General features: G+C 34.6%; 2 protein-coding genes across 6 annotated transcripts; both read right to left on the bottom strand.

Moving 5' to 3' along the window:
- Positions 1–10: 10 nt before the first annotated feature.
- LOC114518993 (LIM domain transcription factor LMO4.1-like) lies at positions 11–19,680 on the bottom strand. 4 transcript variants are annotated; one of them, XM_028539048.1, is made up of 5 exons: positions 19,417–19,680; positions 19,111–19,181; positions 3,460–3,658; positions 359–596; positions 11–38 (listed from the first exon to the last, which is right to left on the bottom strand). In XM_028539048.1, the coding sequence occupies exons 2-5, from the start codon at positions 19,124–19,126 to the stop codon at positions 27–29; spliced, it is 465 nt and encodes a 154-aa protein (XP_028394849.1). In that variant the 5' UTR covers positions 19,127–19,181; positions 19,417–19,680; the 3' UTR covers positions 11–26. The 4 variants fall into 4 exon arrangements, with proteins under 4 accessions (XP_028394849.1, XP_028394851.1, XP_028394850.1 ...); XM_028539050.1 differs by lacking the exons at positions 19,111–19,181; positions 19,417–19,680 and adding an exon at positions 15,178–15,274; XM_028539049.1 differs by lacking the exons at positions 19,111–19,181; positions 19,417–19,680 and adding an exon at positions 11,395–11,494.
- On the bottom strand, positions 19,189–26,842 carry LOC114518991 (WD repeat-containing protein 38-like). Of its 2 annotated transcripts, XM_028539045.1 has the most exons (10): positions 26,367–26,842; positions 25,585–25,799; positions 25,239–25,319; positions 24,813–24,962; positions 24,579–24,671; positions 24,434–24,490; positions 24,309–24,356; positions 23,948–24,101; positions 22,095–22,171; positions 19,189–19,388 (listed from the first exon to the last, which is right to left on the bottom strand). In XM_028539045.1, exons 1-8 carry the CDS (start codon positions 26,611–26,613, stop codon positions 24,000–24,002), a joined length of 993 nt encoding a protein of 330 aa, XP_028394846.1. In that variant the 5' UTR covers positions 26,614–26,842; the 3' UTR covers positions 19,189–19,388; positions 22,095–22,171; positions 23,948–23,999. The 2 variants fall into 2 exon arrangements, with proteins under 2 accessions (XP_028394846.1, XP_028394845.1); XM_028539044.1 differs by lacking the exon at positions 19,189–19,388 and having other exon boundaries at positions 19,818–22,171.
- Positions 26,843–27,364: the final 522 nt, after the last annotated feature.

Below are 27,364 nucleotides of genomic sequence, written 5' to 3'. Positions count from 1 at the left end.
CTTCTTTTTGGATAGTCTGACAAGACCTAGCAAAATATCTGCAACAGAAAGAATGCCTAGTTAGTGTTTACCCCAACCTTAGTGAAGACGGCCAGCAAATTGTCATTCCAGCGATTTTTTTGCGACTCTCGAAATAAACACGGCAAAATTTCAAATGTAAACAGACATACATAGTAGGTGTTTGTAAATATAGAATACTAGAACGCGAATTTATTTACTATACTCATATGAAAACAAACATGCCTGACGTTGTAACTTGTTATACCGTTAATGAACAACACCTAACACCTATAGTTAGTCACTGACAAGTTTGCAGTTTAGTGCCATGAAAGTTTTTGTTGCTGAGAAATCCACTTACCGGTTGCTGTTGTTGTGTTGGAGTGCTGGCCATGCTTCGTAAAGCCAGGGGATAGTCGCTTTCACAAAATATTCTATCGTTTACAAAGTGTATACGGTCTCCTGTGACCAATCTCTGATGACACGCACAGCACGTGAAACATCGTATGTGATATGCTTTGTCTCTGATCTTCATCACCATCTCTCCCGCGGGTATCGGTTCTGAACAACCTGCACAAGCACCGCTTGAACCATATAATCTACACAGAAAACGGACGACTTATACACAACTATTTAAACGCATGTCGAAAATTAGTACAAAACATTTTTTCAGTATAATTCTGAATGATTTAAGGCAGGAAAACAAATTCAAACCTTGAGTCAAAGTTAAAAGCTATCAGTTCCCATCAACTATTTAATATATTTAAGTTGGCAAAAAAAATGTCAAACAAATGCCGCAAAACAATTAAATTTAAAAATTCAATATATAAGGGCAAATTACTGAAGTGAACGTACATTATCTCTTCAATTGCTTTGTATTTGTTGTGGTAAATATTATTCAACAAAAAAGCCACAGCCGTTTTAATACTTTTCTGTTCTATTTTGTCACTTCATTTTACTTTTCATTAAAAAGCCTTCTTTTAAAATGACAAAAGCTCTGTGTCCTGCACCTTTAAATTTTGTACAAAACTTTTGTACAAAAGTTTCCAAATTCTCTTAAAGAAAGTAATGCTAAGTAAACTTAATACCACGCAAACTTAATGCTTGTTTTTGAATTCGAAATGAGCCTCTGTATCTGCTAAATGACATTTTCCCCGTGTTAATTGAATAAGTTATCAAGGGATGTTATCGACTTGCTTAATTGAAGCGTTTCTCGACAATATATTTTGTTGCTATTACGGCGGGGCTGGATATACGGATAACGGCGAATCGTACATGCGCAGATCGCATCTCAAAGGGAGAAAATATTAATCCCAAAAGTATCTACGAATATTCTGCTTGAAATCTTATATTGCAAGGTTAGGGGGAGCCTGTACAAACTGCATAAACACCGCCGGATTTATAGCCATTATATATATGATCTAACAAACTTGGCCGTATATTTTACTGATTTTGTTAGGAATCCTATTTATCTATACTACAGGGAAAAAGCAGTTTCGCCAGGACAATTACACTTTATGTGTATCTCAAAGAAAACGCGATCAAATTTTCAGCTCCAGCGGACAACTCTTTTATAATGAACGTTTCACTGCTCCGACTGTTGCTGAACACAACAAGCTATTAAATTTAATTGAAATTTTAAATAAGAATGAAAAATTGCCACTTTAATAACACAAATTCATTTTCATTACCTGCGATAATGGGTTTTGAGTTTTCTCATTTAAATATGTCTTATTAATATTTTTCATTTTACTTATCCCGCGGCAAAACCTTGCACGGTTATAAAAAAGAAAAGGGTGTTTTGGGCGTAACTACATTACTTTAGGTAAATCATAGTAGACGTAAACGACGTGAGATAAAATTAAAGATATTTCTTAAAAGTACGAGTATCATTTCAACATTTCATTTCAAGGAGGGAAATTTCAACAGAAATTTAAATTATTTGATGCTGCCAATAAAAAGTCTTATTTACTCAGGTTTGCTTGTGTCAAAAATATTGGTTTGATCTTCATTAACTTTCCTGCCGCGAAAAGCCCAAGCGCAAAGGTGTTCGAAAAAAATTAGATCGTTCTTCGACGTCCTATCTTAATGCATATCTTCTCTATTTTCGCTGACTGTTAAAGAAGGACAATCTAACTTCACTCGCACAGAAAAAGAGTTTTTATAAAAAGCGGCAATTGCAGCATATTGTCAGACATAGTATAACCCATACCCATGAATTGCACGTATAATATGCATATTAGTTGATTTTCGACGCGCACCAGGCATCCACAGTTTGGTATATTCAACAGATTTTAGAAGGAAATAAATTTTAGATGGTTTTATTTTGAATTTTCTAGAATTGTCTGCTAGCCACGCATGCAGATGCCCATCTGAGTTAAAATTTTTAAGATCAGTGGATAAGAAAAGGCATCTATTAACGTTCGGGCTCCCTGTGGTTGAAAAATAGCACATGCCACTAATAGAAACACATGAAATGTCAACAAACTGCTAAAAGCCTATTAAATTTCTTGGATTTAATTACGCTCTGGGCTTAATGGGTTTTGCGTATAGAAAAGTAAACCATTAAGCTTCTGCCAAAACAAGAAAAAAACAAATTATCTGCCAGAGCGGACCAATTACATCGTGTCACGAAATGTTACACGAGTATTTTCATTAGTCTAAAATATTAACTCATTGTTCGCCAAATGAAACCTGTCTGCTAAAGCAAGCATATGTATTATTAAAGTTCCAAGCGTGCAGGTTTTAACGTATAGTTAACTTTGTTCTGAAATGTAGTGGAACCAACTGACAATACCCATGCAATTGAGATAAAGTTTTGAGCTTTTTAAACAATTGCAAATTGAAGAAACCCAAACATTTGCATTAAAATTTATATAAGACTTCAGTTGCTCAATGCATGCATTTCTGTTGGTTCATAAATATATACAAATGTGTTTAAACGGTGCGATTTTAAGGACTAATTTGAATAATCCGAAAGTGCAATCTCCCAAATTGAAAGATGGGAATGTAAGAATTTTAATTTTCTTCCTAAAAGCGGTCGGTAATACAAACACTTAAGTGTTTTAAATTATAAGCTTTAATTAAGGAGAAAATTAAATCGCAAATGCATGGAACAGAAAAATAAATAAGAACGTGTACCCTTTGTCTTCGATATTAAAATTTCCATTTAGAAATATTAAAAGAAATATCTATATAGAAGAAATCTATCGTCTGACGAAGAAAAAATTCAGTTTTAGAACTGCATATAATAGGGCTATTTACGGCCATACATATAAGCAATGCTATATATATAGTTACTTTTCTTGTATTGTAGTAAATCGCGCAAATCATAATACTCATGCAGAATGACTTTCGTACACGAATTATAGCTTTGTGATGTTGCATGCTCTATGCATGAAATAGTTTATTCAGTATACCAGTTTACTGAGTCTGGTCAAATAATACATTGTGTGTACATACCTTAAATAATCATTTCTGCACAGAATCATCCCTCCTTTTGAAAAACACGAAGTTCCGACCTCACCGAGCCTTACATTACAACATGAACATTGAAGACATTCCATGTGCCAATATTTATCAACAGCATGCAGAAGAAACCTTTCCAAGATGGTTCGTCCACAAGCAGCACAACTCTTTGCCTTACTCTCACAAGCCATATCTAAAATTAAACAAAAGGAAAGTTTACTTCCATTGCATAACTTAACTGATAACAGCCTAGAAATTAAAATCCAATTGATCTACAACAAAGACATGAATAAATTTTATCTGAGTGATGATTTTAAAATATACACGTCTTTTTCAGTCTGACTATTATAACAGCTACGTTAGCAGTATTTAAAATACATGCTTTAGAAAATCTTCACTAAATAATTAATACATCTGCTCGCTCAGCTTTCAGGTTTATCAATATCAAAAATTATTTCTTTCCATGCAAAATCGCTTAGTTAAAAATTCTCCAGGCATAATCAGTGTCCTTACGCACACGGAACGCAGTCGCTCCGTGATGAAACTTACGGCTCGTTTTCTTCAGGCATTGCTCACTGAAAACGTCATGTAAGGAATACGTAGTTCATTTGTAATGTATGAGATGATGATAGATGATCCAGTCTAGTGTATATATCTGCATTGTACTATAATGCCATCCAATTTTTTATATTAACTGGAAAATTTAATCTTGGCATTCCAATCAATATAAAAAAGGCTAACAACAACAAAATAGGGTGATAGCTTGAAAGCTGGGGTTATATCATTTTGGGATAAGAAAACTCCTGTTGAATGAAATCTGTTTACATAAATCACAATATAAGTTAGAACAGAAGACTGAGTTACTGAGTTACATGATACAGCTACTGCATGTTATTCTTACATCACCCGGTCCGCACCATAATACCGCGTCCACATAGCGCTGGCGTACAACTACCCCGCATGCAACAATCCGCGTTCCAGCCGCATCTTTCAAAACATTTCAACGAAATTACTAATTTCGTATTGACCGCAACGGATATAATTCGCATTATATATAAAAGGCACTATGGCTTATGAAAATACCAGTGGAATAGGCGAAACTTAACTTAATTTTACAAAAGAAAGAGAAAATCCTATATGTAGTTGTGATAGATATGAACTGTGGAACATCCTCGGCTGTTTGAACTATATAACACACACATATATATATTTATATAGAGATTTGAGAAGAGCGGTAATATGTAAGGTCTCAATAAAAATTGGGAACTATGGATAACAACATTTCCGTCAGTACAGCGCAATATATTGTACGCCAAATAACCGCTATTTTCTAAACAAATTCGCCACGCATACAAAAGCATTAATGAAAGGGCATGATTTATTGGACAACTAGCGCGCTAAGTCAACATTCGCATTTATATTAAATAGCCTCAAAACTAATAAGACGTGCGGAAAGATCAGTCATATACAACAGTCTTACACTAAGAGTCGATAATTGTTCCGAGAACTCAGACATGCACTTTTGAGGCTCTATACAGAAATTATTCCTTGGAATTTCCTTGGAATTTTTTGACTGTCAGAGTGAAACTTTCTAAACTCTAAAATGACTGAAGAAGGAACAAGTACTGATAGCGCCCTGACTATCATCATACAGTTGAAAATTTGCTTTCGATGGGAATATATTCCCATTCTATATAGATACGGTAAAATGTGTTCCTTAACGCGTTTCAGTAAAGCTGTGCGAAATAGAACGTAATTATAGCCTTATGAACAAAATGTACATTACTTATTTCGCGAACACAAGATCTTTAAAGTAGGATAAATTGGTGCACGTTCTTAGTACACGATCGATAGCTCAGTTAAAATATGTTCAGAGGATGTGGTTTGCAGTGAAAATATACAATGATGAAAACAAAGTAATATTACTTACTGCGCGCCGATGACTGCATCATTTGAGAGCTAAAATTATACAACTCTGACCGCTTAAAAGTTGTTAAATTCCTCTCCTATTATAGTTAAGCAGAACAGCTATAACAAGTTTTCTAGAGGAAGATGTGTTAGAGTTGTTGTAGTGTACAAGACGGATCGTCCTAACTGCTATCACCAACCACAAAGCATACTGCGAACGTAAACTTCGGTGTCTGTTTGTTAAATATAATAATCTTGATAACAACTTGACGGCATAGAAGTGCTCATCATAGCTCCGGTCTAAATTAACTTTAATCAAGCGAGCCATCAAATTGAATCGGACAGCAAGAAGACGCTGATTGGCCCAGGAAGTCACAAGTCACAATTAAGTTAGAAACCTTATCGCTTGGACAAAACGCGTAATTATTGCCATGATATATCGAAGCCTCAGCTTAGGAATTAATTAAATAACACATTAGCGAGATGTTTTGTCAGTGGAGTTTGAAGCTACATCGTGGAACGTGGAAAAGCGTCGTGGGTCGTGGAAAGGTATCGAGGGTCGTGGGAGCATCGTTAAGGTTTGTTGCTCGCTATATATGTATATGTGGCTTCAATCATATTTATACAGTTAATCCTCTGTCAATATTAATAGAATTTAATAGAATATATAGTTTAAAAGCGCAATAAAATTCACTGACTTTACTTTTTGTAACAACATTCGCTTTCACGCACATTTTGCTTAAATCTACAGTTATACGTTGAGAGGTTCTGCGCTCCAAATATTCTAGCCTTAGCTAACAGTATATAGCGTTATATACTGATAATTTTGCAAAGCCAAAAGAAAAACACGACTCACGTAAACGCCTCCACGATTCTCGCTTCTCCATAAAGTAATTAAGTGAGAAGAGGAAATTCATATTATTAAACCTATAATCCATATATTTCTTCAAACTGTATCTTACCGGCTGCCGGCTTCAATTTTTCCTAACATTATATATAATGTATACCAACGTTATGAAATTATACTTTTAACGTGGCAGTTCGAATACGTTGAGGTATTTCATTATGGTGTATATTTCAGCAACATATAGAACACATTGCAACAAATTGAATTATAATCCGGGTTACACGGACATCGACATAAAAGCAAAAGGTTTTCTGTACAAAAATATATCTCATTTTGATAATGAAATGCAAATTATATATATAGATCATTTTAATATGATTAAAGTCAAAGGAACTTATAAATCAGGGATTTAAGAGGTATTACTTGGGAGTAAGATTATACGTGGATATATATTTTACAGAGCTTTATAAATCAAATATTTTATTAAACCTACTAAACTATGATGTGCATGCATGTATATAATATTAGTACTCATATTATATAATAATATACGTGACCCACATGCGTTATTTCTATATCCCTGCATGGTCTCTCCTATAATTTCATTGTCACTGACGTGTAGCTATATCTTGCAAAGCGCAGATATATTTATTTGTCTCCTAAGCACCTCGCGGGTAGAGCTCGACGACTTTGGAACAAAAGAACACGCTAAGGACAAAGTAAGGTATCTTACGATAGTTTGAAACGGAAGACAGATTTTAGTCTTTGGTGCTTGCGGAAGTTAGACACACTTTATAGAAACTGTCCTCAAGCAGTAGCGAGGTGAAAGACAAATGAATTTCATGTCATTATCTTCACATCAACTAAAAACTACACTACTTTATATATTATAGGGCATATACATAATGAAATTCATGAAACATTTGTGCGACTAACCACTTATACAACACAGCGTCGTTAAAAAACTGACAACTCTTAACATTATACCGCATCAAATCGTAAAGTTCACCTCAAAAGCAATGCAATGCATGAGAACACTTTTATGCAAGTCATCCCAAAAACGAGCAATATAATTCTCATTTGTGTACGCGACTAAAGGCGCGATTCTTTTTGACTTTCACAAAAGCAATTTACCACTAATTTTCTCTCATTTAAACACCGATACGCCTCTTCTTTCACAAGAGGCAGTGACACCACGCATCTAGAAACGATTTAACGCAAATCGATAATCAGTCCTGAGTTAAAAGCTTTTCAAATTTAAAAAAGAGCAAAATTATTTTGGTGCGAAATGGAAGACTAATTTAGGTGTTTCTTGTATAGTTCTTTGTTCTAAAAGGGACGGCAATGTTATAATTTGTTCAATTTTTATTCTTCCATGCAGCCAAAATTATACGCGATTTGAATATGAATTAAGTTTACATAGCAAAAAATTCTGTTAAATTACAATCTCAGGGCTAATTTGCAATAAGCGTTGCAGCCAAGTTTTTTCTTTAAACTTAGTCGGTGGAACATAATAATAGGTTCCGTACCGTTACCGGATTCCTGACTGGATTACGGAATAATGGTAGTTGTAACTATCTGTATGTAACTATTTTCATGTTGAAAATATAGGTTATTGGTTCCAAACTATTCTCTTCCATGCACGAAGGTCTTTGGGACGGTGGTTTCGTGCTGAAAACCAAACTAATCTAGTAGTAATATTAACTGAAATCACGACTATACCAGGGGAGAAAACGTCTGCAAATGATTGTTCACTGAAAAGCTGGTTCGTCTAAGCGCGAGTCTTATCTTTGAGATCAAAATTCACAACATTCTGTTTATAATTTGAAGATGATTTTTCCAGAAGCATTTTCTGGTATCATACTACATATTTTTAATACATCTCAAACTAAAATCTATGCGTCATCAACGAAATCCAAGCAAAATTTAATCAAGAGTTCGTGAGAAAGAAGTATTCACTTATATTGGCGATCCGTTACGGGTCAGAAATAAAGAATGGAAACCCAGTTGATGTCAAAATCCGAGGTGAGAATTAAGCGCTTGGTTCTATGGACCTTTCTTTGTTTCTTTGTAACAAACAATTTTTTGTATAACACGCATTCCGGAGAATTCTTCAACAAGACTCCAGGAACTACAGTCCAGTTTTAACAATCTTCCTTTTACTGTAAACTTCAGTCATTATCACTTTTGTTAATCGAAAGTAAACTCGGAGCAATTATAACCAAAGTTCTGAAAAAGCACTATCTCACAGCTGCCCAAAATATAATTAAGTGTTGAGAGTCTTGGCCAATCACAGGGCAAAGCTCTCCGGGTGGAACTCTGTTATTTGTGGCATATCCATTAAGACTTTCTCATGTGAACGGTTTAAAAGTGTTCACTCTATTTATGATGCGATAACATTCCGGCCATGTGGCTATCTATTGTAAATACTTAACGTTTTTAGTTTAAATAACTTCGACTTCAATTTCAAATTCAAAGCACAGAGACATACATTAATATAAGCGAAGTTTAGGGTAGTTTGGTATTGACTATACGTACTATTATTATTGTCACATATAACATGTTATATATACATATATTCTACTCGGTTTTGAGTTGTGTAGAACATAAAGTTACTTCAATATAAGTACGTGAGCTCAGAGCAATTTGAGATCATTGTACAAATTCTTCAGAGACAACTCCTTCTACATCATGCACTAACTATACTAGTCTAGTAACTGCTTTCAAATGTCGCCAAAACACTTCAAGACGTTTCCACCTAAGGGCCCCTAGTTCGAAACATCGAGAATTTTTTTTTGTATATATTTAGCAGTTGTTAAGCAACATTCGACGGGTTTTGTTTGAAGAAACGGCCGCGTCACCCTCTGTTATGTTGGAACATTCTATATGGAGTCGGTAACACACACAATTTGTCATCTCAATTAATTTAAGACGCACGACCGCACAAGCAATTTACATGAATACTTAACAAACGATACCGTGAGGCATGCGGATAGTTATGAAATCATTCTTCGAGATCTGCCTTTAAAAACGTTATAACAAAGCTCAACTAATTACTCGTGATCCTAAACGTAAAACCTATACTTATGTCCTTCACTCGATTAGAGACATTGTTTATCAAGAATCAAAAGCCCAGACTGTCTGTCTGTGGTACTAATGGATGGTAAAAGTGTTCACGTTTGGACACATTTAACCCTTGCGTTTCCGCGTTTTGGCAAAATAAAACTTGTACAAACTGATAACATGTTATCTTTGAAACCAGGGTGTGAAATTTGTGACAGAGGGGTGGAAACATTGCGTTTACACCATCTGTTGTTTGTAGATAGTGATCTTGTCGACGTGTTGCCTACCAAGATATGGCAAGGCTGCAGGGTCATGATTAACACTGTAATTAAAGCCATCCAAGGCTCGTCACACGTCGCAGAACATGTTAGGGATATATAAAATACGTTTGAATAGCTCTTAGCGGCAAAGTAAAGATCATCACCTTCGTTTACATACAAAGAACTACAAAAATAGTAAAATTAATCGAAAAATGCAATAATTATTGGACTATCTCGATTACAATTTTTCTCCCTGAAGGTTCATTTAGACAAGTGGGTTGGTAGAAGGAAACGCATAAGAAACATTTTCTTCAAAATTTTTTCTCTGGAGGTCCTTCAACAATAATATACTTCTTATGAACTGTTCCATGCAATGAGGATCATATATACAGAAGTCTTTATATACAAGAGTCCTCGTTGTGACTCATTGACCACATGCAAACCAAACCTAGGTTGAATCATTTCTTATATTTCTACAATATTAACAAGATCAAAACCCTGTCTTTTCTCGTGTTTTTTGGTTAAAACGTTGTCACACTGGGAAGTAAATAGCTTGGAATTGTTTTTTCTTTAAACATGGAAAGATTAAGGGATGTTTTGATATGCATAATCATTTTAATAACGCTTTGGTATTTGCTATTAGTTGCTATTAGTTGGTGACACAGAAGTTAATGCACATGACAAAATGTCTTATGTCTACGACCTCTGTGACAGGTTGGGAATATTCCTCTGCGATTCCATTTATTTATTTCACCTCATTAAAAACAACGAACAGTTGACTGAAGTAAACACCAAAGGTTATTTTCCTTTCTCTGCGCACTGACAAAAGGGACTAGCTATAGGGAGAAAGAACACTGACCAACTGTTAAATTTTTGCTATTATAGTAAAACGAAAGAAAAGACATTTACATTGAACGTCCTGGGAGATATCTAAATATTTGGAGCATTTATCGTGTTTGCTTCCTATAAGGTTTCCCGTTTCGACTTAAAAATTCACAAATGGCCTTGCGTTATCACGATCGTAGCTATAAAGGCAGCATTATAAGGCATCAGTTCAAGTGAATCATTCTCATGTTTGGTTAAGCAAATATTATTTCGTCTCTAAATCAACAACTGTTATACTAATAGTCTCTGACATTTGTACACTACTGCACGCAGTGTTAGTACACCCATCATGTTACTGTGTCATAATATTGGGATAATCCTACTTTGCACTATTACATTGACTACAAATTAGGGGCATTGTGTTCAATTTGGACAACACACAAAAATTGCATTTAATCTCAACTATTGAAGTTTTATGATTAGCCTGGAATTATTCAAGTCAAAAAAGCGACCATTTAAAGCCCCGTAATTTACACTGACTACACTCGATTTATTGGCACGGCACGGCTAAAATGGGTACCCGTACCTATTTCATCCGTGCCCGGGCTAGCATAGCGTGCCATGCGGATAAATTGAGTGTAGTGTAAACGGAGCTTAAGGCAAGTGTATGCCTATACTTCATTATCAATAGGAGTAAATATTCTTACAACGACTCTCAAGCTAATTAGGTAGAAGGTACAACAAATACGCTGAATATTCACTTAAGATCTATTCTACAGCCAGTTTAGGCAAAATACAGGACATCATGCATATCAGAAAATAAAACCTTAACAACTCGGTTCAAATTTGGATGGCTTGAATCTGCATAAGCTTTTATAACCCCCCCCCCCCCGAAATAAAAAACACAAATGTGCAATGTCTTAATATTTTACTCTTGAATTGAGCCAATCAAAATTTTAATACGCAAATACACTTAACATCGACATTATAATACATATCATTGTACAAACCGATACACTGGCCTACCTTTACATTTCTGCATCTTTATACGCAACAAAATTTCGCCCGAGCAATATCATACAAATATGTTCGCAAGACACAACTCAACTGACAGACCATTAACGTTAAAATAGAATTTATTGCCAAAGTGCATTTGTTAAATTACTTTAACACTTAACATGCCTTCCATTAAAAGTTATAATTAAAAAACAATTTTGTTTTAATAATATCATCCATTAACCTCAACCTGGCGCCAAACCATCTGCCTTTAGTTTAAGACATGAACTGGAATCTGAAGAACTGGACTTCAATACCTAAATATGGTTCCAGACCACGGATAGTATTCATTCCTGAAATTCATTTAATCCTCCCTCAAACTTTTTACCGACAACTGGATTTTTCGAATGTGGTAGGTATACTTATTCTAACCGTACCGCTAAGAGGAACACGCAGTTCAGCAACTGATAAATCGATATTATAAACAAAGAACAATTTAGGAGGGATTGAGGCGTCCAGTGTAAATGAAAGTCAGCTTGTTAGCCAATAAGAGATGATCCTTACACTGTCTGGAACTATAAGAGCTATCATGAAGAGGCAGTGCGTGAAGTTTGAAGAGACCTTTCATGAAATAAGGTCTTTGAAATGGTCATGGAATAAGACCTTTGAAAATTCCAATCTGCATGTTCATGATTACAAGAGATGGGAGTCCAGTTTATATTAATAGCCTATACCTAGTTAATGCAGAATTGAAGTCACGATATCGACGCTAATAGTTTCTAAAAGCAATTCTGTCTTATACCATGCATTAATCACATGTTGTTTTGGAATTGAGTAAAGGTTACATTAATTTGAATAAATAAAAGAGGTTGGTTTACACGAAGGAAATTTTGATGGCGCCATCAGGTTATGCTCGAAGCCTAAAGTAAAATTAGCCTTTTTAAACATTTTGATCAAAGAATATACTCCGATCGATGGTGTATTTACGCAGAAAGAAAGGTATCATACCCTCTTGCATGCTCGCGTCATTTCCCCATAATATTCTCATTTTGTTGTTCGTAGCTATTTCTGGGGCCGGTTGTTCGAAAGGCGTTTAGCTTAAACGGTGGATAAGTTAAAAATGGAAAACCAAACTATCTATTTATTGAACAACAGAGCTGAAATAATTCGATGTAAATAGTTTAATTGTCATTGGAAGTACATATTAAATGCATAAAATGTAGTTTCAGTCATTCACAAAATGTATGAGAGCATTTTTAAACTTTGGCTTATCCACCGCTTAAACTATAAACACATTTCGAACAACCAGCCCCTACGCATTCGGCAAAACTATAATCGACGTATATTAATCACGAAGTAACTTCATTCTTCAAGAGAATCTGTCGTTATTCTGATAGTTTTACTACAGTGATAAAATATAGTCTCCATGCATGCAGTCGGCAAAAAAGTGAGTGAGTTTTATATGCATATGCATATAAAACAATGTAAAACTTGATTGCAAGCAATTAAAACTGTTTTCATGTCACGTCTGCGTTCGTAGATTTGAAAAGCTTTCACTCGGCAATGAAAGCCATTGAAAAACTATAGATTCTCTAGGCAATTATGTCATCTCTCCAATATACAAGGAACTATTGTGTGATCACCCTGGATCAATAACACAGTATTGTGAATAATAAAGCAGACGAAGGCGGACGATTTAACTTGAGAACTGCAACCTGATTCAAAAACTGTATCCAGCTAGCTGTATCCGTAATTGATATATGAAAATTTAGTTTTCCGTAATACTTTAAAAAAATTGCACGTTAAGAGTACGAGTTTCAGATTCTATAAACGCAAGCAAAAACTCCATGTATATAGTTATGCAAATTATGAAATGCATGCAGGTGGCAACTCTGACATAAAACTTTCATATGAAGTAAAAAGGGAAGTTGCTCGTGCTAAATAATGTCCACAGGTGCCACGTCGTACTATTACGTAGCTTTTTTATCATCATTTTATTTCACTTGGAAGATCATGAATAAAACCTAGAACAATTTCTGGCGTCTTTCAGCAACATGATACGTTTCATAACCTTATTCAGCAAAAACCAACTATATAAATGACCATGCATTTTAGCTTGCATGCAAATTAACCATTTCAGATGTTGTGATCATGGAATAGCCAATAAAACGTCACCATTTCAGACCATGTGATTTGAACCATTTCAAATTTGCATACAAGCTGAAAAGGGCTATTGTAATATCTAATTTGTAATCTCATTTATTTGAACTATATCCACTGACAGTAGATGGACAAACAGTTCATAAAGGGAGGATAGCTTATCAAAAACAAAATTGCCGATCGTTTTGCAAGCCGAATCAGGAAGAATTTTGAAAAACACTTCTCGAGATGGTGATTGATGAAACGTAAATATTTACTAGCAAATTAAAATATTTAGTGGTAATTCAGGTGACATGCAAGAGACGTTTACAAAAGTCAGCTTGTAAATTTATAAATTAGATCACTCGCTTTTCTCGTTATGGTATATAGGTTTGATTCCGTGCCAAAATTCATCTCAGATGCATTTTTAACAACTCTGCAATATCCCCTTAACAACCCCGTGCTATTCTAAGCAAACACGCAATACTCCTACCAACTCCGCAGTACCCTTAAACAACCCTGCAATATCCTTCACAATCCCCGCACTACCTGAACAGAATTACAGACACAGTATTCGCCCACTCCTGCACCGCTGCACGTATAGCTCGTTCTTTGAAGAAACAAGCGTGGCAGTGATTCGTATTAGTAGACACGTAGGCTCATCGCCGGAGGAGCTGACTTGCATTTGACAACTTTCAAGTTTTGGTTTTAGCCTTCTTTAAACAAAACTCAATCTATTGGCACGATATACCTGAAATTATGCACATCTCTGTTCGTCCTCTATGTTGGTAGATAAAATTAGGTCAAGATACTAATTTTAGGCGTGCCGTGCCAACAGGACCGTAGCGAGGGGGGTATTGGGGAGAGCTGATATAATATTCGGAAAATTACGACAACATTGAACAAAGAAAATTTCAAGAAATCAATTCATACAAACAATTTTGTTATTCGAATAACATGACCCGATTGAGAATAAAAGATCTATTTTTCCGGCTTTATGTCAAGATTGAATGTTTTGGTTTATCAACGATTATCAATTTGTGCACGAATGCATTTCTCTTAGATCATATGGTGAATTACAAGCATTTCCTTCTGGTGCTTACTGTACACGAAACATGAGCAACTAGCCAAATGAAAACGAGGCAATGTCAAAGCTGGAAAAATAGTACAGTCTACGTAATTACTCATTTCTGACATTCGGAAAAGATTATGCAATTCGGAAATTTTTGTTTCACGCCCTCCAACTCCCTGGGTAGTGTCGCAGCTCCTCGCAAGAATGATTTTCATTGGCTGAACTTTACAATACATTCCTGTTTCAACCAATAGCATAGCTTCGTTCTTTAGAAAGCATTAAAAAGCATTATCCAATTGGACGAAAGCTTCCGAGCACTGCGACATGTCCCCTCCAACTATAACAGGCTAGCTACGGCCCTGCTAATAAATAGATTGCAGTGTAAACGGGGCTTAATTAAATCGTATATGTTTTTGCTCTTTCGTCCGCCTGACCTACATCGCCTAAATATATTAATGTCATACAATAATACAATATATTATGCTTTTCAAACTTCGGAAGGGTTTTCCGCGAAAGACGAATAAACTCTTTCAAGTTTAACTAGCGATAAATCAGAAATCCGGGTTAAAAAACCTGTGATGTCTGATAGAGAAAGTACTTACATTAAAAATCAGAAAAGTACATCGTATAGTTCCATATTAGCCTTACTGGATGAGCACATCTGTACACGGCTGTGTGATTCAAATTCTTTACTCCTCCGAATATGGACATTGTGAAAAATCTCATTTTAAACATACTTACAACGGCTGACACAGCAGGTTATTAATGGGAACACTGTTAATTAACCCGCCTTTCTCGAAATAACAAACAAATAATATCACAAAACTAATTATCTTTCAAACGAGTGTATTGTCTTGGGGAAATTGGATTTCAGAGTCGATTCATTATGGCCTGGTCAGTTTGACATAATATGAAAGATTGATTTGGTGTTTGCTTGATTGGAATATTGAGAGGGCGTTTGTTTTTGTTCTATATAGATCATTTTTGTACACTTCCTACGATGTTCAGCCCACAGGATGCAAAACAAACGAAGGAAAGTGCATATGCTATAACACCGACCGAGAAATATACATTTATCAAACCATTCAGTTGATCCACATAGTATAAATCTATTTCTCTGCTGTATATATTAATAATAATACAATATATATTATATCATCTGTTTAGATTGATGTTTCCGTAGTAATAATATTCTAATATATGGCAGAGTTGACATAGTTCTTCCTGTGCACATATTAATCAACGTAGAATCTGAATAAATTGTGTCTATTTCATAACATAAAAGATTTATAAATCTTAGATTCTAAAAGAAAACTGCCGGATACAGACAACTAAGGTGTTCCAATTTCACACACGAAATATATCTTTCCGCACCAAAAATTTATTTTGAAAAGAAACTTTGTATTTTATATACGTCAGCGCGTGCATGTGTTTTTAAAACTAGCTTGAATATTATCTGAAAAAGTTCTGGATCAAGATTTCACATACTTGCACGACCGATTTCGTATGAAAAATGTACAACGAATATACACAAGAAGCGTTAGCATATGTCCGGCATACATATGCATGGATGAATATTGCTTTCTGTTATTAAACTCGCCAGCCTCCAGTGACAAGCAGAACATAATGAGGTTTGAAAGCAATCAATTAAGCTTGTGAAACTGACAATTATAGTTTGCAACACTTCATTAGAAAGTTCTAAATTAAATAATTGTTACTGAAAAGATAAAATACTAAAATTCTAATTTAGGCTAGAAATAATTAATTTCCATATTCAGCAAGGCTGATTGCTGATTTGAATAGGTCTGCTTCAATCAAAGGCAAAAAATACTAGAAATGATATCTCTTGGTATGAATAGATTTTTAGTCAAAAAGTCTGATTCAAAATCATTACTATGAAACGATTGTGCATCTTGAAGTATGGATTGAAATATTGAAATAAAGCTTTTAAAGAATTGAACACTGCCGTTTGACCGAAATAAAAATAACTTATTTTAATAATTTATAAACAACACGTATATAGAAGCATTAAATATATATGGAACATTAAATAATAAAGAAAAAAGCAAAATATAAAAAATAGAGAAATTTTTTAACAATCATTACTGAAAAAAATAATATTATTTTCTATAAATATGCATGAATGTAATTCATGAGATATTATTCATTTATAATAATAATTTCTTGAATATTCGTGGATTATGCGACTGTATATATATGATATAAAGTTAATAATTTAAGGTAGAATGAGACAGAACTCTAATGCATACAATATCATGTAACATATATTATAAAACAACTGGCTGGAACATTTTAAAATGTGCAAAAAATAAAACTTATGAAGAATAAAGTGATGTGACTCAGATTTCTTTTGATTTGACTCAGATTTCTATATTTCCATCAATTATGATTTTTCACAAAGAACATTGTTCGGCGTCGAAGCAATCATGGAGCCGCTCACATGCCGTTAAGATATCCACGTCATTACATCTTTGCTCATTCAGGACATTGTTTGGTCAGCGCAATGACCACACCGTAATTATGAAAGTTAAGTTTAAATTTACCCCCAACCTGAGAAAAATAACTAGTTTCTTCCAAAATAAATGATAAATAAATAGGCGCATTGATAAAGGGAGTAATTGAAATTCAGATTTTTCGACTATATATTCCGGTCACAAATCGAATTTATTCAGACTCATGTTCCACTCAATATTATCTCTTTGCTCAGGATTATGGAATCTTAAATGGAGGGGATCTTGATAAACATATAAAGAACGGAACGTATTCACACATCGTATTCTCTCGACGAGCACCTCTGTGAACATAATGCCTTGTCTGTCGGAAGACGTTTCAATTTTATATACAGGGAAAATTGAATATAGCACATCATGGATGATTATAACATTTGAACCCCAGTTTTTTAATATCTAATAATTATACATGCTCGTTCGGCGAAGCCCCCCATAAGTCATCGTAGAAGATAGCAATGACGTAACTCCAACCACAGAAATATATCATAAAACTCCCGACAATTCATATACGGAATTAAAAACCGACGTAGTCTATTTCTGCTGTTACATAAATGCATGCATACATGTCGCATTTTATAGCCAGCGCACAGTCATGTCCGTCGTGGCCAATGGCTAGACCATGGACTGGGTACGAATTTAAATCGTAATGTTTGTTGACGGGCAGTGATATTAAAGGAAATTACGAATGTGGGTCATGAGAAAAAATACTTAATTAAAATTTGTGCGTCCGTATTGTGCACTTATCAACACATAGTAAATTAATTATAAAACAGGGCCCACCCGCTAGCAAAGTATTGCAATATGGGAGTGAATGAAAGCACGGTACAGGCCATAAGAATGATTTAGTACAAAGACTCTCACCCCACTATTGGCAAAATCTTAAAATAAAATCCCCAGTAAGCAAATATGCGTGTACATCTATTCTTGGTAACTGAAAAACCAATATTGAGAGTTATCAGCTTATAGAGGTGACTTAACATGTCACACAAGGCAAACACAGCGCAAGTTCTGCACGATGTTACGATGTGTTTTATTGAATCAGACACAGAAAATACTGAACACAATCCTAATTTCACGGACTAATATTACGATTACGACTCATTTCTTTGTCGGCTAATGAAGCATGTTCAGAAAGAGAAGAATCACCAAATAAAACTATTCATTTCGCGAACATTTCCCTGCAAGTTTATAGTGCTTCGATGTTATACGGCAGCCAAAGCCATTGAAATAAAATCAACACTGTGTACATTGCGAATATGGAATATAATATATCATTAAGAACTGAAAACTTTTTTTTGGATGGACTATTTTGACCTCTCCACTGAGAACAGATTTTTGATCCAAGAAAGGGTAACTCGATCGATGTGCTCTAGAACATTAGTGCAATAGTGCTTATAGCATATAATAAATATAAAATACCGAGGAAATAACTAATGAATAATCCATATAAAATAAGATAGCGGATAAAAGGTAAAAATACTTAGCCATTACAACGTAAACTCGCTAAATATACTGTATACACATACAGTATACATACAATCACAAATACCGCGTAAATATATATTCTATATAGTTAGCCAGTAATTGTTAACTTTCATATTTTCCATCATTGAATATATTATTGGATGAGAGTGAATGGCCGCATGTATGCACTTTAATATTTCGTTCCAAAAATACTCTGAAGGATTTCCGCAATACGGAAGATTCCATACAAACCTAATAAGCACAACGCATAATAAATGAGTGGTTTCTGGAGTACGAAAGTCGAAAATAATGCGCGACCGACAATTATAAATAAAGCCCTTATAATATGAAACGTTTGCGCGTACATATACGGTCAAATATCATCTATATATAAAATGTTTAGACGCTAAACTATACAATCGAGACAATAACATGTTATTATATGTCATAATATAACGTATACTTCGCGGAGACAGTGCTATAAGGCAATCATAAAAGACATAAAGAATACAAATGAAATAAGGTTTGAGTGTAACTTACTGCCTGACGCCTCCATATGACAGGACTATTTCAGCGGAAGACTCGACCAATATGGAAATAAGAAAATAGTCCTAAGAAAATAAAAGTGAATCTATCTGTGCAACGGGACTATAAAGTTCGATTCACAATATAGAAGAGATTTCAGTAATTTAAAACCTTATACTAAGTTATAGTCTTGAAACACGAGCGAATCTTAATGAACTGCGCGTAACTTGTGTTAATGCTTATAACTATCGAACACATACCGTATACTGATTTCAAAATCGTCTCAAAATCATCTAAAACGATATAAATGAAGAAGCCTACCTTCAAACCTGTGTCTGTTCTTTGTCTTGTTATTGAGAGCTGGTCAGCAAGCGTAGATTATTAAGATATAAACACTATTGTTCCGGTGTATTACAGGGCACTATATGAATCCGTCTGTGACAATAAAATATCTCCCTCCGTCACTCGAATAACGCAGGTTAAAATGAGTGAATACACATCATCTTTGCTAGCAATCTATCGGGATTAATTTGATGCTCTCCTTGTTATCTATACGCTTGTCAGTTCGTGTGGATGGACTCAAGTGGATAATTAGTTTTTATTAATATCGCATACGACCGGCACTCCTCATTAAGAGCGCAATTTTCTCCCGAATTTAATTACACCACCGGAGATGGCGATAGTGAAATAATGCCTATATATTTTCGCCTCAGGTGTAGGCAATCAATTAACTGCTGGTTCCAAAAAGCAATTGTATAGGCTTATATTTTTCTCAACGAAACTTTAATGTACCGCGCTACGGGAGACAAGCTAAACATTGTTCTATAGGACAGGGGAAATAAATATCTTCAGCTTTTTCATCTCTAAAATACACTAGTATGTTCTTCTGACCTATTGAATAAACTATTTAATATATAGGTATATAGCAGATACGAGATATTCAGTGTCTGAAAATGGATTGAAGGGTTATTATAAGCTTGAAATAATAATATATTCATACTATAGAAGTAATGTTATTGTTAGGTTCGATCAATTTTATTACCGGGCTCCTAATTAAAAATCAACATTTGCCAGTCACAACTAATTGAGACAAGAGACGGACACCAGTTGGACCTGAACTTCAGATCAAAACTAAGACCTGGACTCTCTTGAACCAGACCTTTGCATGGTTTTGCTGTAACAAGATAGTTATTTCAGATTTTTATCGCCATCACGTTTTTTTCGTTCGTATATGTACGGGCATGTTTAGTCTTTTGTGAATTTCATATTCGTTTTAATTTCATGAAGGAACACATCATTCCTCACTGATACACAAAACTAATTTCGTTTTAATTCTCAAGCACTAAATCACTAAATAGATTTCAGCTTGCTGACGAATACATGTGGAAATCGGAAAATCGGTTAAGTAGACTTAGTAAAGAACGGTGGCTATATATATGTGCCTAGCTAGCAGAGGTTCTTAAGTTAAGAGGAATGGACTGCAGGACGTGGGAGGACCGAGCTCTGTAAGGAGGAGATCTGGGTACAAGGTTGGTAACGGTAAATCAGGCGGACATATAAGTGAAAATTCAATTTAGGATATTTTAAAGATGAAAGAAATTGACCCAAGCATGATCATATTTCCCGCTTTGTGCGGGATCCAAACTAAAACATTCCAACAAACTGTGGATTTTGCATGCATCAACCAGCGTTTTGAAAATTACGACAGGGTAATACTAGCGTAAACATGTGCTAACAAATATCGTTTTCAATATTCCAAAATCCAAATGCTTACATGCACTGTTCCAGATGATAATCATTTATACGTTCATGAGGGATTTTGTGCTTTCATACCAGTATTCGGTGCTTGCGTGCATGCAGTAAGAGTCAAGAGTTCAGGTTTTTATATATATTCTGAGCAAAATGTATTAAGCGTCGCGTGTTCGAGGTTTATCAGTGGAAAAACCTGACGAAAATATTAATATAGTTCTCAAAGGAATGAATTTACTAAGACGTCAACAATACACAGATATATAAATATCGACAAAAAAGGAATCCATTCTGAAATAATCAGCCACTAAGACGGAACGTCTGCATCATGCAATTGTTAATAGGATTACTTCATGCTGATGACAATTAATATATAGATGTAAATATGTGCAAAAACACCAGAAAAATATTTATGTATCCTATGTCTTTCTGTTGTATTCAATCTCATTCTAGGATCGAACGGGAATCTTTAGGAATTAATTGTTGGCATCCGTGCAGTGTGATGCTTTGGACGAAACTGCTTTGATTTGCAAACGCAGACAGAACTTCTCTTTCAGTCTTTCTCCTTTTTCATACGATTCGTGTGTATACATCTGAACATCTCGCTATTTTAACATTATCTTGCGTTTATTGAGAACAATAATCAATTATTGAAATAAAACGTTGACATATTTTTTCGTTTCCTACTTAAGACTGAATGAAGCAGAAAGGGATAACCAATTTATTATAAGCAGGAGGTACGAAAGGCTTATATAATTCTAAATCACATTACATGTACAAGGGCCAGAACATGTGATGCATCAAAATTCTTAACTTTCGATGTTGTTTTCACTAAAAATCACATAACTCACACCACAAGTTGATAATCTCAAGAAGTATTCATAATGAGGATATTAATTACATCATGCTTTTGTTGCTCATCGCATATTTGTGATGTGAAGTGTCAGAAGTGAATTTCACTGACCAGAATTTTATACATTCACAATTTCTAGCATTTTCACAAAGTTATAAAGTACAGTTTAAAGTACTCGGTCGCTAATAAACAGTTTGCAAAAGTTCGCGACTTAAACCATATCTAAATATAGGTAAACTATATAGGACATATTAATTATTCTGGTCTCTCTGTCTTTCATCATGCTTATGTGATATTCAGTTCACAAAAATTATTGACGGGTAAAAGCACTTAGAAGGCATCCTGAATGCAATAAACTAGACGAAACTATTTCAAAAATGTTATTGTACATACTCACATAATGGAGTCGGGGAGGGAGTTGAACTGTTGAAGCGATGCAATGGATTCGTCCAATGGCCTACCACAATTTTGAATCTGATGAACCAAAAGCAATATACGATATAAGGTATTGGATACATGTAGACCACTGAGATACTAGTAACATTATAGAATTAGTTAATTGTTCCCCGTGAGACTATTTTGAGTCCTGAATTATTTATTTCATTAGAGAATTATTACAACTATCACGACACACATTCATTAATGAAAACATCAAGTAGGATGATAAGTTAAGAGTCGGCATACAATATTATGATCATGTGGTTTTATGGGCAGAGATAAATGATAGCTGGCCAAGCTAATGAACATTAAAGAAAGAGATCTGCTCTCTGAGATAAGACTTCATCAGCAGTTCATCAAATTTTGTTGCTACTGCGGTTGACCAAAATTTGAAACTCATTTCATTAAATAGTTTCATATACTGAACTTTGAAATGTTTATTCTGTTAGAAGGTTGAGGAAAAAAAATAAAATTTGTCATGAAGGCAAGTCCAAATATCCCCAAATTTGAACAATTCCCGTGTCATCGAGGATTGTGAAAAATTATTTACCCATTCCATCACATAAATTTGTAAGTCCCCCTTCCCTCTCAGGACCTATGACCTCTAAGAACACCTGCACCAATGCGGCCTCTCCCGCATGCAACTATATATATATATATGTTTAATAAAAACCAACTGACAACCAGGTACAAAATATTCGTAAATGTTTTTTTTTAAATAAACCGGAACACAGCAAGAGCTTTACAATAGAAACCCTATGAACAAATCATTGGTTGCAACCGGAAATAATTAAAACATTTTGACAACCAAATTAATTCTACAGAGGGTAATTAAAACAGCGAGCTATAAAGTGCGTGTACAACTCCAGATTAAATTTATCAAAAAACACCTAGGCTTTGTTCATGACATAACGTTTATAACTTGTCTGCTTAAAACGGCTCATTGACATTGTTGGTTGGCAATGCGTGTGTCTATAATGATATTATTGTTTGTAAATATTACGTGTTACTATAGATCAAATCGTGTTATGTCCAAGTGGTTTTGTGAAAATGTATGTTTTTTCCACCTTTTTTTAATTAATCCAAATATATTTTTGAGGGCTATATCAGTTTTGAACCGTTTTAAACCAGATATTCAACATTGTTTTCACAGACGTTTTACTGTAGTTCTGCGACAGTCTATTGATACAGTGTTAATGAAGGAAGAGATTTGGATCTAAGTCTTAATTAATCACTCCAATCCTATTTGATATATATTTCTAACTTTTATTTCCCACATTCAGCCGATTTATACGAATCACGCAATGTTCTCTGACCCAGTGTTATATTTTTCTATATATTTTGGCCCGTACAATTACAAAATTGTTCTACTATGATAGGCTAAGCAGAATTCTTCCCTCCAAATTAACTTACCATGTACATATATAATCAATTTATCTATGGTGTAAGTTTGTAATAAACGACATCAGCGAATGTTTCGTATTTTTGTTTGTTGTTATTTGTTGAATAAGAGAGAAACACAAACATCACTATGAAGATGTTAATTAATGTCTCAACTACAATACAAATATCAAAGCTACTGTAAAAAACCAGGCAGTGAAATGGGGAAAAAATAATGCATCATTGCAAACAATTGTTCCAGACCATTAAACTGGGCCTTGATCAAAACAAACAATGATCAAGCAGTGCTTTTGGGGGGAAAATTACAAATTATTTCAACATTTATGAAAAAATAAAAAACGAATGAGCACCTGTGACGTTTCAAAATATTAAAATCAATAGAAAAATCCAATATGAAGCAACTTTTCTTACCTTTTTTATTGTTTGGATGTCACAAGTTGAGTTTATGAACATAATTTATTTTTCAGTAAATACAAATCTCTGTTTCATATGTTTCCAAAGACCCTGATGCTAGTAAGGTACCATTTGGTTTAAAACAGCATGTATGTATTTCATCTGTGTCACACTGCAACATGAAAAAAACAGACTTTAACTGCAACCAAATTGTTTACATCAATTTCAAAAACAATAATTTGGATTAAGGTGAAGAGAATTTTCATAGATAATCAGAATGAAGATGCCCTAATTCATCAGTATATACAGTATTTGTCTAATAGTCATTAACAGTATATATACCTTTAACAAATCTGATAATTAATTTACATTTCAATACCTCTAATTCTTTGATGCATTTGCCATCGTCAACGTCCCAAATACGAACCTTAAAATAGTGGAATAGGCATTCAAGTTAATAAATCTTTAATTTTCAATAAAATTTGGTTAATTCAATAAACTTACAGTTTGGTCATCTGCTGCAGACACCAAAGTGTCACCATTAGGTGAAAATGAACATGTCTTTAAAACAGAAAAAACATTTCATTATAAAATGTATCATAGAATCACAGACACTGCATCAGGGGAAGTATACCACATCACTGATTACCTGAATCCAACCAGTATGTCCTGTCAAAATTATGTTCATACACCTCATTTTAACATCCCACAAGATGATTGTCAAATCCCATGAGGCAGATGCCTAATTTGAAATTGGAATATTAGCTAAATAACTGTCATGTTGCCCATTTTCATTTCCGAAGGCTCCTAATGTAAATTTATTGCCAGCCACATTCCTAACGAAGTGGCTGAGTTAGTGAAAGGTTTTGTTCATAAAACTCACCAAAATACCTTGGCATGAAAATGAAACAGCTTTTACATTGCTTTTATGACCTTGAAGAACATGACACGGTGGTGATAATACTTCCGGTTTGGGAACGAGGGATAAATCTAATGACCACAAACGGACAGAACAATCCCAAGATCCTGATGCCTATATAAATATTACATAATATATACTATGATTGCTGGTATAATTTTGACACTATTATTAGCCATTATAAACGATTTCACCTGACATGTTTGAAGAGTTTTTATCTCATATACTGTACCAAATAATATATATATTTCAATATCAATTAAAAAAAGATTATGAAGCAAATACAGTAAGTTAATTTACATGGCATTAAAGGAACAACCCATAATCATTAAATAATTGCAGTCATTATGCAAGACACATATATTGGGTAATAAATGGTTTAATATTTACCATGTATGATGAGTCTATTGAAAATGTGCAGCATTGAAGAGAACTTGTGTGGCCTGAGCAGGTATAGACAGCTTCACCTGTCTGGACATCAGGAAAAAGAAATGAATCGATCCTCATTCAGTGACTATGGAGTGATTCTTATATCTGAAGGGGCCATTAGGATAGCTAAAGCACATACATAACATGCTACAGAGAGCCTTCATAGAAAAATTTGTAAATGAAAAATGTGAATGAAAAACAGGGAATGAGGTAAACTATTAAAAAATAATTAGGCCTACTAACTGTGGCCTCCCAAACTCTATGCTCCCTGTCATCTCTTTTCAGAAAAATAAGAAAGTCATTTTACCTGAACATTCCAAATTATCGCCAAACAATCCCATGATCCTGTGCAAAGCCATAAACAATTGTTTGTAAAACAACAGGTTTCCACACTATGGCTGTGACCTTGCAACTTATGAATCTCTTCTCCTGTATCAACATCCCAAATTATTGCACTGTGATCATAAGATCCAGTTGCAAAGATATCTCCACTGGGTGCAAAACAACAACACTTTATGGACCCTTAAAGATGTCAAAGAACTCATAGTCATCATAGCACTTGCAATGAATCAAGCAATGAATATAAATTGATGTCAATCCTTTTGACAACAATCAAGCTTGACTCAAAATAATGGCTCATGTCAACTGATAATGACCAGTTGAAATGTGTGTTTCTGATCATTTGGACTGGCCACATTTCTTGGCTTATTAATTACTTCAAAAGTGCTATTGAAATGCATTGTTAGCAATGCATGTCAATGGTAAAATCAATGGATAACTATCATTGGACAGAACATAGGGAGTCTTTACAGCAATGTTTTGCAGGGGGAACATGGGGAACGGTGTTCCCCCACTATTTTGACAAGGTGAACAGCGTTTGACAAGGGGAATTGCATAGAGTTGGTAGAGACAAGAGGCATTTAGTAAATACTGACCACGCCCATATGTAGGCCACGCTATATAGGTATCTTGGTCATTATTCTGAGCCCAGGGTTTAGAAAGGATCTGGAAGCCAGGATCTAACTTAGGTATAATAAACAAATGATGGCAAAGACATCCAAAAAGTTAACATTTTCAATTAACTCTCACCTTTATGACTTGTCAATGTATAAACAGGCTTTCCGGATGCAGTGTCCCACATCTTAACCACCCAATCATCCCCCACTGACACCAGCCTGGTCCAGTCAGGAGAAAAACAACATGCATTTACTTCATCATCATGACCAACTAGAGATCTGAAACTAATTGGTGTCAACAAAAATGGAGAAATATCCCCATCTTCACTCTCTGAATCACATTCCTCCTTTACTTCTCTGTAACCAAAATTGGCAGCCATTTTAATACCTTTCACTGTTCACACATAAACAAATTGTTTTGGAACTTGAAGGTATTATCTTAGAAGTCAAGTAAAGAGCTTTATCTCGATGTTTATCAGGACTACTTTCCATGCATCAGTAATTATATATCTTGTAGACATTTCCCAAACCACGATGCACAAATTAAGTTTCTTGTTTTTAGACTAGAAATTTAACAATATTTTACAAACAAAGTAACAATCCTTCCAATTTTTCTCGCCTGTGCGCGGGTTATTGCCAGTGACTGACTGACTGACTGACCGACGGGCACAGCTTGCCCAAAAATTAGGTAGGTACCGTCGGATTGGCATGAGTATTTTAGCAGCTAATGAATTACCAATGGTTTCAATCGAACCTTAATTGAGGGGGACCATATGCATTCTGCTATGCCTGGCTAATTTCTTTTGGAAGCAATTTCACTTTCAAATCAGCCTGGCATAACCGAATATTTGAAACGCCCATGTGAATTACTTAAATTCACCGACGACGAATTGATTTTTTGATGCACGCGTAGAAACGTTAAATAGTTTTGAGAAAAGAACTTGAAAGTTGAAACTTTAGAAAGAAATATCGTGTGAATGGAAGTTATGGAACTTATGGAAGAACATTTGTATAAAACAAGTCTAAATATCAAGAAAACCTTTGTTTCTATTTATAAGACAGGCTTCCTAAAAATGTGTAATCTGATAAAACCTATATCTATATGTAAAGTTTCATGTATATCAATCAATG

The sequence above is a fragment of the Dendronephthya gigantea genome, unplaced genomic scaffold, assembly GCF_004324835.1.
Source record: "Dendronephthya gigantea isolate DGI-Jeju-01 unplaced genomic scaffold, DenGig_1.0 000012F, whole genome shotgun sequence".
In the NCBI taxonomy this organism is placed as follows: domain Eukaryota; kingdom Metazoa; phylum Cnidaria; class Anthozoa; order Malacalcyonacea; family Nephtheidae; genus Dendronephthya; species Dendronephthya gigantea.
This window is presented reverse-complemented; position numbering and strand designations above follow the sequence as displayed.